This window comes from Portunus trituberculatus, chromosome 50, assembly GCF_017591435.1.
Source record: "Portunus trituberculatus isolate SZX2019 chromosome 50, ASM1759143v1, whole genome shotgun sequence".
Taxonomy (NCBI): domain Eukaryota; kingdom Metazoa; phylum Arthropoda; class Malacostraca; order Decapoda; family Portunidae; genus Portunus; species Portunus trituberculatus.
This window is the reverse complement of record NC_059304.1, coordinates 24,459,116-24,473,392: the sequence shown is the minus strand read 5'-3', so window position 1 is coordinate 24,473,392 and position 14,277 is coordinate 24,459,116. Positions and strand designations below refer to the sequence as shown.

Here is a 14,277-nt window from a genome sequence, read left to right as displayed (position 1 = left end):
TTTCTCTACATTTCCTCATACATTATCTATTCTACCTCTTCTTCTCCATTCCTGTCTTCTTAGCTTCTCTCTCCCACTAGTTCCATTAAAGGTCCGAGTGTAGGCTGGGCTTCCTCACTCGGGGCAACGGTTTCCTAGCGGGTGGGCTTTGAGATAGGGGGTACCCAGAAAGTATCCCCTTTAGCCCATAAAATCCTGTGAAAAGCACACATGGTATAAAGAAAAAGAAAAAAAAAGTAACATGATAATAAAAATCGGAGCAAAGCAAAGACAAGGATATTTAATCATAAAGTTTGTTCCTATTGTATTGGAAGTGAATTAGGAAGATCTGATTAGCTTCCCGCCTACTTGAAGAAGAGGAGGAGGAGGAGGAGGAGGAGGAGGAGGAAGTGGGAAGAATAGCGGGAGGTATAGGGAAGGAGGGAGAGAGGGATGGAAAACAAGAGGAGGATAGATAAAAGAAGAGATAGAGTAACAAAAAAAAAGTTTAAGGAAGAGGAAACAAATGTTTAATATGAAGTAAAGAGGAGGAGGAGGAGGAGGAGGAGGAGGAGGAGGAGGAAAGAGGAAGAAGTACTATGTAGGGAGTATTCAAAAAGAAAAAAAATGCTGGAGATATATTAGTGAAGGAGGAGGCTTTTGTTGAGGAGTATTCACAGAAATTACAAGTGGAGGGACAACGGTGGAGAAAAATAAAAAGTGAAGAACTATTAGTAAAGGAATTTAGGTGGAAGAGGAGGAGGAGGAGGAGGAGGAGGAGGAGGAGGAATGTATATGGAAGAGGAAGAGGAAATTCAGTTGACGGGGTATTAGTGGAAGAGGGAAGACTGCAACGATAAGAGGAAATACTGATATGATGATGTGTGTGGAAGAGGGAGGAACAAGTATTAGTGGAAGAATATAAAAGGGAGAATAGGAGGCACAGTGGTTTGGATGTAAGAGGAGGATGAGGAATGGAAGAAGAAGAACTGGCGGAAAAAATTAAAGGAGGAGGTGCAGTTGGCCGGAGGAATAGGAGTAGGAGGAGGAGGAGGAGGAGGAGGAGGAGGAGGAGGAGGAGGAGGAGGAGGAGGAGGAGGAGGAGGAGGAGGAGGAGGGGGCGGGTTATCAGTGGAAGAGGAAATGATGGAAGAAAATAAGAGGAGGTGGTGCAGGTGGTGGGAAGGAAGTAGAGGTGGAGTTGGAGGGAGGTGGCAGGACATCAGTGGAGGTTCCTCGGCACGGAGTGATCCTCGTCGTTTCTCATGAACCATTTGTCCGCCAGGTCGTCCACCTCGCGGCACTCCATCAGGGCGGCGTCAGGCACCTGTAGCACACACACAGACATACAAACAGGGTCACTAGGTACACACACACACACACACACACACACACACACACACACACACACACACACACACACAGCACATTTATTTAATGGTCATAGTGAACTTTTCCTATTATTTAACGATTACGTATTGTGAATCTCTCTCTCTCTCTCTCTCTCTCTCTCTCTCTCTCTCTCTCTCTCTCTCTCTCTCTCTCTCTCTCTCTCTCTCTCTCTCTCTCTCTCTCTCTCTCTCTCTCTCTCTCTCTCTCTCTCTCTCTCTCTCTCTCTCTCTCTCTCTCTCTCTCTCTCTCTCTCTCTCTCTCTCTCTCTCTCTCTCTCTCTCTCTCTTTACTACTACACATGAATAAAACTCAGTGTATGTTCATTGGCAGCAGAACTTTACTTTCTAGAATGCCTAGTGACACTATAATACACGCTGGTGACACAACCATAAAACCATCTGACTCCTTAAAGAACTTGGGTGTCTTCTTTGATAAACACATGCTGTTCGACACACACATAACAGAAATGACTAAGAAAGCCTTTGGCGTTTTGATGTTCATCAATAGAATAAAAGAGTTTTTCAGTAGTAAGGCCAGAAAGATTGTTATTCAAACACTTGTTCTCAGTCTTTTGAATTGATATGGGTACTACAAATAAGTCACAGCTAAAAAGAGTCCAGAAATTGTATAACTTCTCTGCTAAAGTGGCTGTGGGAGGAAGATCACGGTGCGATCATGCTTCCCTATCCTAGAGGAACTAAAATGGCTAAACATAACCAAAACAATTCAATATGAACATTGTATATTCATGCACAACATAGTATCACATAGATATCCTAACTGGTTATTCAACATCCCTACGGTGAACCAAATTAATCAGAGAAACACGAGGCAACAAAATAATTTCTACACACCAAGAGCTAACACTGACTACGGCCAGAAATCAATTTTTATCAAAGGGCCACGAATATGGAACGCCTTGCCTCAAGAAGTTAAAGATATAACAAATGTCCACACATTTAGAAGAAGCCTCAGGGATCACATGCTGCACCATCATCTTCCTCTTGCATTCTAATATCTGTTTATCTTCTTGCTTATACTTATTTTTTATTTTAGAGTTTTACTTATTAGTTTTTATGTCCTTCCCGTAAATTTATTGCTTTAGAATTTTAATTTATTGTTTTTAATCTCTTTCTTTGAGTTTTTAATACTTCAAGTTTTAATCTTGTATTTGTTTCACTTCTTATGTGTAAACTTTACCACTCATGTGAACTCGACTCATTATTCTTTTGTAGCCCGATCGCTGAATTTATTATATACATGTGAGAAAAACCATTGTAATAATGGAATATGGCAATAAATTATTTTTATTCTCTCTCTCTCTCTCTCTCTCTCTCTCTCTCTCTCTCTCTCTCTCTCTCTCTCTCTCTCTCTCTCTCTCTCTCTCTCTCTCTCTCTCTCTCTCTCTCTCTCTCTCTCTCTCTCTCTCTCTCTCTCTCTCTCTCTCTCTCTCTCTCTCTCTCTCTCTCTCTCTCTCTCTCTCTCTCTCTCTCTCTCTCTCTCTCTCTCTCTCTCTCTCTCTCTCTCTCTCTCTCTCTCTCTCTCTCTCTCTCTCTCTCTCTCTCTCTCTCTCTCTCTCTCTCTCTCTCTCTCTCTCTCTCTCTCTCTCTCTCTCTCTCTCTCTCTCTCTCTCTCTCTCTCTCTCTCTCTCTCTCTCTCTCTCTCTCTCTCTCTCTCGAGACGCATGCATCCACACACACACGAGCCAGGCGGCCAACGTTCGCCTCCCTTTAAGAAGCACGATCAGAGCACCACCACTCTCCTTCTCTTTGAACCTGAAAAGACAACAAAATGTCTCCAAAAAGACGTTCATAAATTGCTGCCAGAAAGTAAAGAACAAGCCAAGACTGCCTGCCGTGTTCTCCAGGCACGACCGCTACCAATAAAATGAAACACGGGAGGATATATTCTGGCTTTCTGGGAGGCAAGGCGACGTTGCAGGAGACGTGGGTCGCTGCCTTGCGGACCCTTACAGTCTTCTTTTACGTTTGCAGCAGTCGTGGGTTGTTTTTTTACTGCCTGGGTCCCTCGTAGGTCAGCGGCGGGGGTGAAACTCTCAGAGTGTGTGTGTGTGTGTGTGTGTGTGTGTGTGTGTGTGTGTGTGTGTGTGTGTGTGTAATTCACTTCAGTCGTCTGCTGGTCACCCAGCCAGTCTTCCCCATTACGGAGCGAGCTCAGAGCTCAAAGACCGATCTTCGGGTAGGACTGAGACCACAACACACTCCACACACCGGGAAAGCAAGGCCACAACCCCTCGAGTTACATCCCGTACCTATTTACTGCTAGGTGAACAGGGGCCACACATTAAGAGACTTGCCCATTTGCCTCGCCGCTCCCGGGACTCAAACCCGGCCCTCTCGATTGTGAGTCGAGCGTGCTAACCACTACACTACGCGGTGTGTGTGTGTGTGTGTGTGTGTGTGTGTGTATCCTATCCTCAGGGTGATGCGTGCCTGAGGGAGGTCAGTGGTCGAGACAATATATCTAATCCCTTTGAAACTGTTCGTGGCGTAGTGGATAAGGTGGTGAGCGTGGGATCGGGCAGACGTTCACGCGTAGGTTCGAATTCCACCACGTACAACCTTAAAACACTGCCATTTGTCGAGTGGTTTAGAGTTACCTACATATCACCATGATACCCTGGCTCTAGGTGGTTACACTCAAGATGAGCTTGGGTGGTGATATGGGACCTAATTTGCGTACCACTATAAATAGAACTGCCTGCGGCACTAATAGGCGGAAGCTGAACAGCGCTTCCCATACACTCTTCAAGTGTGCCTACAAGCGCTATAGGCCTAACCGTAAAAAAAAAAAAAAAAAAAAGCTATTATGCAACGGTTTCCTCCTCCATTTTTGTACTGACCTAGATCACAGAGATAATTAATTGCCCTCTCATCTCTACATTTTTGTATTATCAATGTAAAAAATGCTATTAAACTTTCACTTTGAGCCATGAAAGCACTCTTGAAAACTCCGATAACCTCCACAAGAGCCTCTTAAAAGTAGTCGAGATAAGACGCCTAAACTTTCGAAAATAAAGAGCCAGACTTTGCTTTGCTTGAAGGAAAACGGGCGGAGTGATACTGTATGATTCGTTCAAATCGTAAAATGTGTGGGCGGTCTCATTCCAAACCTTTGACGCACATGAAGGAGAAAGGCAGTAGTGAAACTTTATACTTTTTTTGTTGAATCTGTTCGTGAGGTTGTCATGTTCACGAGTTTTTGTGAATTTGAATGAGAAGGTGGTGGTGCTGGTGGAATTATATAACTCTATTGAAAAAATTTAAGAAAAGGACACTGCCGAGGAAGGCAATTCTAGTTTTTCATATTCTCCACGAAATTGAAATAACGAAAACCTGCAAAGCCAGATGCGTGCCGCACCGTGCACCGAGCTACTGCCACACCAATAAAAAAAAAGTCGTGTTCTCTATATTCCTTCCCCTTCACAAATACGTAATACCTTGTCACAAACAATTTTATTCTGCTTTTAATATTCCTTGAAGTAGCGTTAATATGTTTGGCTTTGCACTAAAAACAACGTTAATTCAGACTTTTGTCGCTCCGTCCTAAAGTACTTTGGCAATAAGAATAACGCTGCTCCACACATAAAGGGCTTTGTGTCGTACTGCCGCGAGAAAAACATGTCAACACAATTTCTAAAGCCTTAGCAATAAGAACAACGTTAATTTACATTCCTGGCTCAGAAAGAAAACTATGAATAACTAACTCCCTTAAGCAGCAGAGCAAGGAGCTTTTATCTTTTGCAACGAAAACAACATTACTCGACATTCCCAGCGCCTCGGAAGTACCTAAGCAATAATAATATGAAAATACAGACTCCCATAACCAAGTGAGAAGCAGCCACACACACACACACACACACACACACACACACACACACACACACACACAGAGAGAACGGAGCAAAAGTCACAGCCAGGGAAGAATACGTGCTTGGCTTTCGCTGTGGGGGACAAAACCAACACAACTTGCATCCTGACCTTGTGTAGTGGCGTATAGCGTGGGTGGTGGTGATCCTTGTACGGGTTGTTGGAGCGTTTGTTGAAGGCCACGATGAACACCCAGCGGCGGCGGTCAGAATTATTAGCGGCCGAGGTGTGTAGGAGGTTGCAATTGAAAAAGAGAGCGTCTCCGGCCTTCAATTCAACGTACACGTGTTGCAGGGACTTTGAGGCCTGGAAGAGAGAAGTCATAGGGTGGCGGCTAGGGGTGGTGGCTTAGAGACACCAGAGACAAGGAGGAGCGGGTAAAGAAGTTGAAGGACAGGAGACAGGAGAAAGGGGAGAATGTGAGGAGCGGAGGATAGAGGATAGACACAGAATAGTAAGAGGGAAAGGCAGAGGGAAGGAGTTGGAGGAAGGGAGGTTATCAGGAGGGAAGAAAAATGTAGAGAAGGGTTCTGGAAGGAGAGGAGGAAGGATATTGGAAGAGAGAGAGAGAGAGAGAGAGAGAGAGAGAGAGAGAGAGAGAGAGAGAGAGAGAGAGAGAGAGAGAGAGAGAGAGAGAGAGAGAGAGAGAAACAAGTGAGCAGGCTTCGTGTTAGCAAGAGAAAGAATAGTGCTTGGTGTCAGTAATTCTTCTGAGCCGGAAGAAATTTTTGAACTCTCTCCTGGGAAGTTTTATGAAATGCTAAGCTCGGTATCAGTGTTTGCCACACGCCGGTCTGAGTGTTAAGGCAGCGAGCCTGCCCGCCCTTGCCACCTCCCTCCCTCCCTCCCTGCCTCACGACACCTTCAAAAGACGAGCTCACCTCCAGGTGTAAAGAAGTGTTTTATTATTCACATGCCGGCTCTTTCAACCTGACGAACACTAATTGGAGTTTTTTCACTAGCAGTTGATTAACGACCCTACCACCCATTAACTTAGGCATTGAGTCTTTTTCTTTTTAAGGTTGGATTAGTGTTAAGAATGGTGACCTAATCCACGTCTCGTATGAACGTAGACGAGCGAGCGGGATTTGCCGGCAAGAAAACACGGGATGAAGCAGCAGCGGCACGTCAGGGAAATGAAGTGCTTGTGTTTCATCCCGTGTTTTCTCACAGCTGAACTGCTCGCATTAGTCCACGTTAAGGCAAGACGCACGAAACCTCCGCCGCCACCGCCGCTACCGCCTCACCTCCGCTACTCGCTCGGGATCGGCTTCCAGCTGCTCCCCGACTTCCCTGTGGTCGATCCTGCCCAGGCGGTGCGACCCCTTGAGCACCTGAAGGCAGCCGTTGTGCCGCCCAGCCTCGTCCATCGGGATGAACACCGACAACAGGTCAGGGTACAGGCAGCCATTCTTGTACCAGTAGCTGTCGGAGAAGCAGGGAAGGAAGAAAGAAGGAAAGAAATTGAAAAAAAGAACAATATATGATCAAAAATTTGGAAAGAAAGACAAAATAAGATACGTTAAAAATAGAAGAATACAAACAAGAAGAAAAAGAAATATTCACAAAAGTGGGGGCCGATACAAAAGCATTCACTCCCATGCTCACGACTGTACTGGACTGGCTGAACACCGATTGATACCCAAAACTCTGACATCAGTTACTATTGTGAGAGATTGTTCTTTTATTACATATGAAGAAAATTTAAAGGCTACGAGGTATAATTAATCTTTTGAGAGTAAATTTATTATTAAGCTGCCGTTGATTTTATAGCTAAAGTTTCTTGATTAACGGAACGAACTAACTGCCTCACATCATCCGAAGCTGTTGCGTTATCTATGTAGAAGAGGAAAAGCGGGGAAGGGAAAGAGAGGAGAGGGAGATGGAGACGGAGAGGAGGTGACGGTAATGGCACCTATAGATGGAGGGTGAAGGGAGGCTAAGGTAATGACACCCATTCTTGTATACACGTAGAAAGAAGCTATGGTGTAATGAAGGCAATGGCAGCTGCCCCTCCATATACCAGCACAAGGGGAGAGAGAGAGAGAGAGAGAGAGAGAGAGAGAGAGAGAGAGAGAGAGAGAGAGAGAGAGAGAGAATTAAGGACAAAGGTTCAGTAATACAAGTTCACGTCTCCTTTAACACTTTATAATGAAGAGATGAAGGTGACTATGGTGGTGGTGGTGATGGCGGTGGTATTATTATTATCATTATTATTATTAGTAGTAGTAGTAGTAGTAGTAGTAGTAGTAGTAGTAGTAGTAGTAGTAGTAGTAGTAGTAGTAGTAGTAGTAGTCGTAGTGGTTGTAGTTGCGGTGGTGACGAGTGTTTTTCTCGTTGTGATGTTTTTTTTTCTTTTTCACTTTCCCGGCAAGAAATTGAAACAAAGACCTAAATTATTGTGTATATCTTAATGTTGTTGTTGTTGTTGTTGTTGTTGTTGTTCTTTTTCTTCTTTTTGTCATTGTAATTGATGTGGGTGTGAGTTTTTAATGTTACAGGTGGTGTTGGCGTTGTTGGAGTAAGTGTTGTTGCTGCTGTTGTTGTTTCTATAATGGGCCAACAGAGTGGTAGGCTAAGTGGTAAAGTGGCGCAGAGTGACCACAGCATTACGTAAAATAAGCATGGTGGTGGTGGTGGTGGTGGTGGTAGCGGCGGTGGAAGAGGCTATGTATCGGCGTTCTGTCAGCGGCCATTCCTTTCTGTTTTCATTGCTCTTTTAATACCTACAATTTTCCTCTCTCTCTCTCTCTCTCTCTCTCTCTCTCTCTCTCTCTCTCTCTCTCTCTCTCTCTCACCCGTAGTCTTGGTGCCACAAGAAGTTCCCTCCAGTTTTGGCGTCCTTCATGATGAGTTTGGTGTGGTAGTGGTACACCTCGTCCCCGCCCAGCAGCTGTCAGGAGGAGGAGGAAGAGGAAGAATGTCAGGAGTAGGAGGAGGAGGAGGCGGAGGAGCAAATCGAACACAAAGGAACATAAAGATGAGACAAACAACAACGCACGTAATAATCTATGAATTTATTTGCTATCTTATTTACTACAGTGGGAGAAACAACAGCGTAGACGGAAAAGGATAGCGTATAGACAGATACACGCGGAGGAGGTGGAGGAGGAGGAGGAGGTAGGGAACCGACGGTGTGAGAAGGGCAGTAGGGGGAGGAGGAGGAGCGTCATGGAAAGGTGGCAAAGAAATGAGGGAAGAAATAAGGTGAAAACCTAACGCCTTATCTTTCTTGGCTGACCGTCCGCCACAAAACGCTCTCCTTTTATGGCCTGGGGAGAGGATGTCAGAGTTAGTTTGGCACCTTGTGTGTGTGTGTGTGTGTGTGTGTGTGTGTGTGTGTGTGTGTGTGTGTGTCAATGAGTAGGGTAAAGGCGGGTTCACACGTTCAATTTACGACTGAAATTGCAAGTCGATATAATTTCCTACTAAATATCGATGGCTAGCGACTGGAGAAACCAGTCGCAAAACAAGACCAACATGTTGGTCTTGTCCAGTCGATTTGCGACTTTATTTACGTTGTGACGTCACGTAGTAGCTTTGAAAATGTGGTGTCGATGTAGAGTATATGTTGGAGTTGGTGAGGGAGAAGAACACAGCTGCTTCCTTGCGCAAATCGTCGTTCGACAAAATAGCTGCCACTCTCCAAGAAGTGTTTCCCTCAATGCAGGATGTTGTTGGCGAGGATTGAAGACTTGCCAGGATTTAATCTGATCGCATAGTCTTCCTAAGATTAGTGCGTGGTAGGCACTCCTATCTTTCCTTCTACTTAGCCAGGGACGTATCCACAGGCATTTTCTTTTCTGTTGACTCATCCGGTACGCCAAGAAGAGCAAACACCGCTTCAACATCGTCACTGGAGGAAGACATATTTGCGAGTTGTTGTTTGTTTACATTAACTTTCCGTCAAGGTGCCAACTAGTCTGAACTTTCTTTTTGCTATGTGTGACGTTTTCCGACTAGAAGGGATCAGTCGATACTTCTAGCGATTTGCAATTTTAGTCGCAAATTGGCACGTGTGAACCCGCCTTAAGGTAGGGTCGTTAAATAGCAGTAGGAGGAGAAGGAGAGGGAAGAGGAAAAAGAGAAGGATAAGGAGGAGGAATACGAGGAGGAGGTGGAGGAGAAAGAGGAGAAGGAAAAGGAGGACGAGGAGGAAGAGGAGAGGTAGAATTATGGATCGAGAAAGTTTGTAGTGTTGGAGTCTGAGAAGTTCATTTACATAAGCAAAGAGTGTTTTCAAATATAGGTGCTACAGAGAGAGAGAGAGAGAGAGAGAGAGAGAGAGAGAGAGAAAACAACAGACAAAACATAATCGTATGAAAGAAAATTAACAAGTTTTAGACAAGACATTGAAAGAAGTCAGAATGATACACGAAAAGAAAGAAAAAAACAAACAAAAACACAAGAGTAAAAAAAAGACAAACAAAGGGAAAAGAGGAAAAACGAAAAAAAAAAATTCATATACTCATTCTGACCTCCTCTGCCGTGCCCGCAACTCTCTGTGTCCTGGCCATCACGCCCGTCACATCACGCCCCGGGTGATTCCATAACACGAAGCGAAGATCGCGGCTCTTCCCGTCTGAGCGGCTGAAGGAGAACTGTTGCACGCCGTTTGGGTCTTCTAGGGCCGCGCGGACCTTCGCCACCTCGCCGTTGTTGAACATGTTCCTGTCGTGAGGCGAGGGAAAATGCTCTAAGGAATATTATTTTAGTCTCTTCAATATCAGGATGCGTTTTCATATTCATTCTGGTTACTATTTTGGTGATTTTATACAGCTTCAGAAATTTTTGTTGCGATTAGAATAATAAAGACTAGCCATTAATCTTTTGACGTCCATAGAACCTTCCTAATGTAAATAAAATCGTCTAACCATACCCCAAAATCAAGATAAAAATGTGTTTCAGTACTGAAGGGGTTAGGATTGGTTGGGAGTTGAGGTTTTAGTGATATGGATACGGTAGTGGTAATGGTGGTGGTAAGTAGTTGTGGTAGCAATTATCTTGACGGCGGTAGCGGTAGATGCAGAAATGATAGTATAAGTAGTCGTCATGAAGAAAAGAATAACAGTGGTAAAGTAATTATAGCAGGGACCCACCTGACGATGATGTAGCCATTCTCGTGGTAGGCTTCCTTCATCGCCTCCGTCACCCGCCACGACCCATCGCTGTAAGAAAACTCGGATTCTGGCGCGAGGGAATAGAGCGGCGGAGCGAGGTCAGCAGAACGTGGCAGGCGGTGAAGGAAGCAATGAAAAGCCAGTCAGATGTCAGTGAACTCCTTAATCCATTGTCACACTATGCGGTGGTGTCGCTGCGGCACGGTCGCATGCTACGCCGCAAATGGTGATATTGCACACAAACCAATGAGGAGTGCCACACTACTGCGGCGGCGTCGTTCCCGCCGAACAGTGTTGCAACCGCGTTGTAGCTCCGCAATGCCGCGTCGCGCCAATTGTGAGGGGTAAAACGCACACATAGTTGTAACTTGTAAGGGCGGTGTTACACTATGGGATGTCGCCGCTGCGACACTTCCTCTGCTACCATTTGTGATTACACGATGTTTGACGTAGATTTATTTATTCAGTGCATAAATGCAAGGCCAGTACTTTGGGAAAATAGTGCAAAAGTGCAAAAGAATATGCTGATAAAAAGTGTAAAGAGAAATCATGAGATGAAATTGGTGAAATAATGTACGAGAAGAGGCTAGATATGGAGTCAGCAGAGACGAGAAAGTTGATAAAATATCCTTGTTAGTTCCTACAAAAAGTAACAATTTATCATGTACGTGTGTACCTAATACAAATTATAATAAAAGCTATTTAGGACATGCTTCGTATTATCCCAAATAACTTGTTATGCTAAAAAAAAAAATCATCTTTAATACTGAAATGCTAATACCTCAATAATCACTATCCAGAAAACAATATGACCCTTGTACAAACAGTGTAGCTAGCCTAGTACATGTGACTGTTCTGTGCCTGAGTAAAAACAGTGTAGCTAGCCTAGTACATGTGATTGTTCTGTGCCCTAGTAAAAACAGTGTAGCTTAGTACATGAGATTGTTCTGTGCCCTAGTAAAAACACAGTGTAGCTTAGTGCATAAGATTGTTCTGTGCCCTAGTAAAAACAGTGTAGCTTAGTGCATAAAATTGTTATGTGCCCTAATAAAAACACAGTGTAGCTTAGTACATGTGATTGTTCTGTGCCCTAGTAAAAACACAGTGTAGCTTAGTACATGTGATTGTTCTGTGCTTTAGTAAAAACACATTGTAGCTTAGTACATGTGATTGTTGTGGAAAGTTACTGTCCCAGGACTCATGAAGTAAGCAATAAAGTATTCTTTTATATCCAGCCCTTGTCCACCTGGGAATGGTAAAAAAAAAAAAAAAAAAAAAAAAATCGTCTACATCCACACATGGATGTTTCATTATATTCAAAGTTTATTCCATCTCTCTTTCGAACAAAGTTGTACAGAATGCATCAAGCTTTCAGTATTCCATCAATGAAATCTGGTTGCACTACAATAAGGGTGTGAAAAATCATCGACTCATTCGTCAAAATTCAAAGATCACAATCTACGCTGCGTCTGCATCTCCAAAGTCTATAATTGAAAACTCTTTTGTTGCAAAAATAACATAATATATTATGTACATATGTGTAATAAAATCACACTAATTACAACACAAAAATTATGATGATAATCAACCTTTATACGGTGGCTGCTGGGGGCAGACTGCGACGTCTCCGCATAGTCAGAGTTGCCAATTCATAATCTGAAAGGGCGCTGTAACCACCCCTAAAAAGTGCTAAAAAAGCGCTAAATTTCGTAAAGTTGTGTAGTATCCCTAATAATGGTCCTTTCACTTAATATTTAATGCTGAAATATATGCGTCACGCGTCACCCATCCCTGAAACCCTGTCTATGCGTCAATCCGTCACAGCAATTGCCTTGTGAGGAAAAAGTGTGTCATTATTTCAACATTTACAAAATGTTCATCCAAAAAAATGTAGTCTCGTCTGCGAAATTACTAATAATAACAGAATCCAAAGAAAAGATACGTCAACATAACTTAATTTAACTAGCATTTCAGACTGGAATGGCAGCAATACACAAAACTGCATCTTGGACACCAATCTGACGAGCGGCCGACAGGTCCAGTAACTGTCATGATTTCTTTGATTTTCTTTTATTGTTAAAATAAGGCCTTACACATTTATAAAATCATTAATATCACGTAATTCAATCACCATTGCTCGTTAGATTGTTAGAAATTTCGGTGAAACTTTTGCTGTAGCATTAGACATATCAAAAGCTTTTGATATCCGCGGTCTGTCACTTATTCATAATCTTAACTGGATGCTTCATCTCATCTCTTGTTAAAACAACTTCTATGAAGTTAGGCGTTTTGAGGCGTTTCCGCCAGTTTTCTCGCCCCTCCAACTGCTAACTCTGTACAAGGGCCTTATCTGCCCCTGTATGGAGTACTCTTTGCATGTTGGGTGGGGGGGGGGAGTTCCACTCACGCAGTTTTATTAGAGAGGGTGGAATCAAAAGCTTTTCGTCTCATCATCTCCCCTCCTCTGACTGACTGCCTTCAGCCTCTTTCTCACCGCCGAAATGTTGCATCTCTTTCTATCTTTTATTACTATTTTCATGCTAACTGTTCTACTGATCTTGCTTACTGCATGCCTCCCCTCCTCCTGCGGCCTCGCTGCACAAGGCTTTCTTCTTCCTCTTATCCCTTTTCTGTCCAACCCCCTAATGCAAGAGTTAACCAGTACTATCAGTCATTCATACCTTTCACTGGTAAACTCTCGAACTCCCTACCTGCTTCTGTATTTCCGTCTTCCTAGGACTTGACTTCTTTTAAGAGGGAGGTATCAAGACATTTGCTCCCTAATTCTGGTAACTCTCTACCTGTCTTCTAGAGAACCAGCATTGAAGTGGGCTTTTTTTTTTGTTGTCCTTGGCTACATTAAGAAAGAAAAATACATCAAGCGTCTCTGGTACTGATATCACGTAGTAGCTCGAAAAAAAAAAAAAAAAATATATATATATATATATATATATATATATATATATATATATATATATATATATATATATATATATATATATATATATATATATATATATATATATATATATATATATATATATATATATATATATATATATATATATATATATATATATATATATATATATATATATATATATATATATATATATATATATATGATGAGAGAAGAAAACACATACTAAAATGAGTCATATGGCGCTAAATTTGGATATATATATATATATATATATATATATATATATATATATATATATATATATAATAAAAAAAAGCGCTAAATAGGAAAACACTGCGCGTAGTGTGTCATGATACAGGCCATGGGACGGCATCACATGAGACCGCGCCGCAGCGACGCCGCCGCGTAGTATGACATCGGCCTTACATTGAAAAGAAAAAAAAAAAACTACATACATTTAACATTGAACTTACTATACATACTCTAAATACACCACCAACCTGCCATAGCGGTGTGATGTGAGGCCCCGTGCGTCTGTTCAAGGGGACAGTAAACCCACCACTGGTGTTAGTGAAACGCTGAGATCATAATATACTGAAGATCGCCGTTATGCACTGTTACTAGATGACTACCTTGTTGCTGGGCCATAGTAAGAGGGATGGGGGGAGGGAGAGAGGGGGGAGTTATACGTGCGGGGTTTCGGGTTACAGCTTGAACCTCCATAACCCTTACCAAGATATACTCGTCTTATCGGTAAAGTTATCACCCGCCCTGCCAACTTTGTCATTCCCGCTCACCCTCTTTTCCTCCTCTCCCGTGGCGTCCCTCCTGATGATGTTATTACGCCATCATAACTACTTCATAACCATCCTCCTCCTCCTCCTCCTCCTCCTCCTCCTCCTCCTCCTTGGTTACAAGTAGCCTCTGTAATTATCCTCCTCCTCCTCCCTCTCCCTGGAAACAAGTAAGTTAA

The 14,277-nt window shown here is 43.0% G+C and overlaps 1 protein-coding gene across 3 annotated transcripts; it reads right to left on the bottom strand.

Moving 5' to 3' along the window:
- Positions 1 to 508: 508 nt before the first annotated feature.
- Positions 509 to 13,956, bottom strand: LOC123500076 (ectoine dioxygenase-like). 3 transcript variants are annotated; one of them, XM_045248718.1, is made up of 7 exons: positions 13,805 to 13,956; positions 10,361 to 10,448; positions 9,740 to 9,932; positions 8,060 to 8,154; positions 6,509 to 6,686; positions 5,373 to 5,567; positions 509 to 1,306 (listed from the first exon to the last, which is right to left on the bottom strand). In XM_045248718.1, the coding sequence occupies exons 1-7, from the start codon at positions 13,809 to 13,811 to the stop codon at positions 1,202 to 1,204; spliced, it is 861 nt and encodes a 286-aa protein (XP_045104653.1). In that variant the 5' UTR covers positions 13,812 to 13,956; the 3' UTR covers positions 509 to 1,201. The 3 variants fall into 3 exon arrangements, with proteins under 3 accessions (XP_045104653.1, XP_045104654.1, XP_045104655.1); XM_045248719.1 differs by having other exon boundaries at positions 10,361 to 10,429; positions 13,805 to 13,880; XM_045248720.1 differs by lacking the exon at positions 10,361 to 10,448 and having other exon boundaries at positions 13,805 to 13,949.
- Between the last annotated feature and the right edge of the window lie 321 nt (positions 13,957 to 14,277).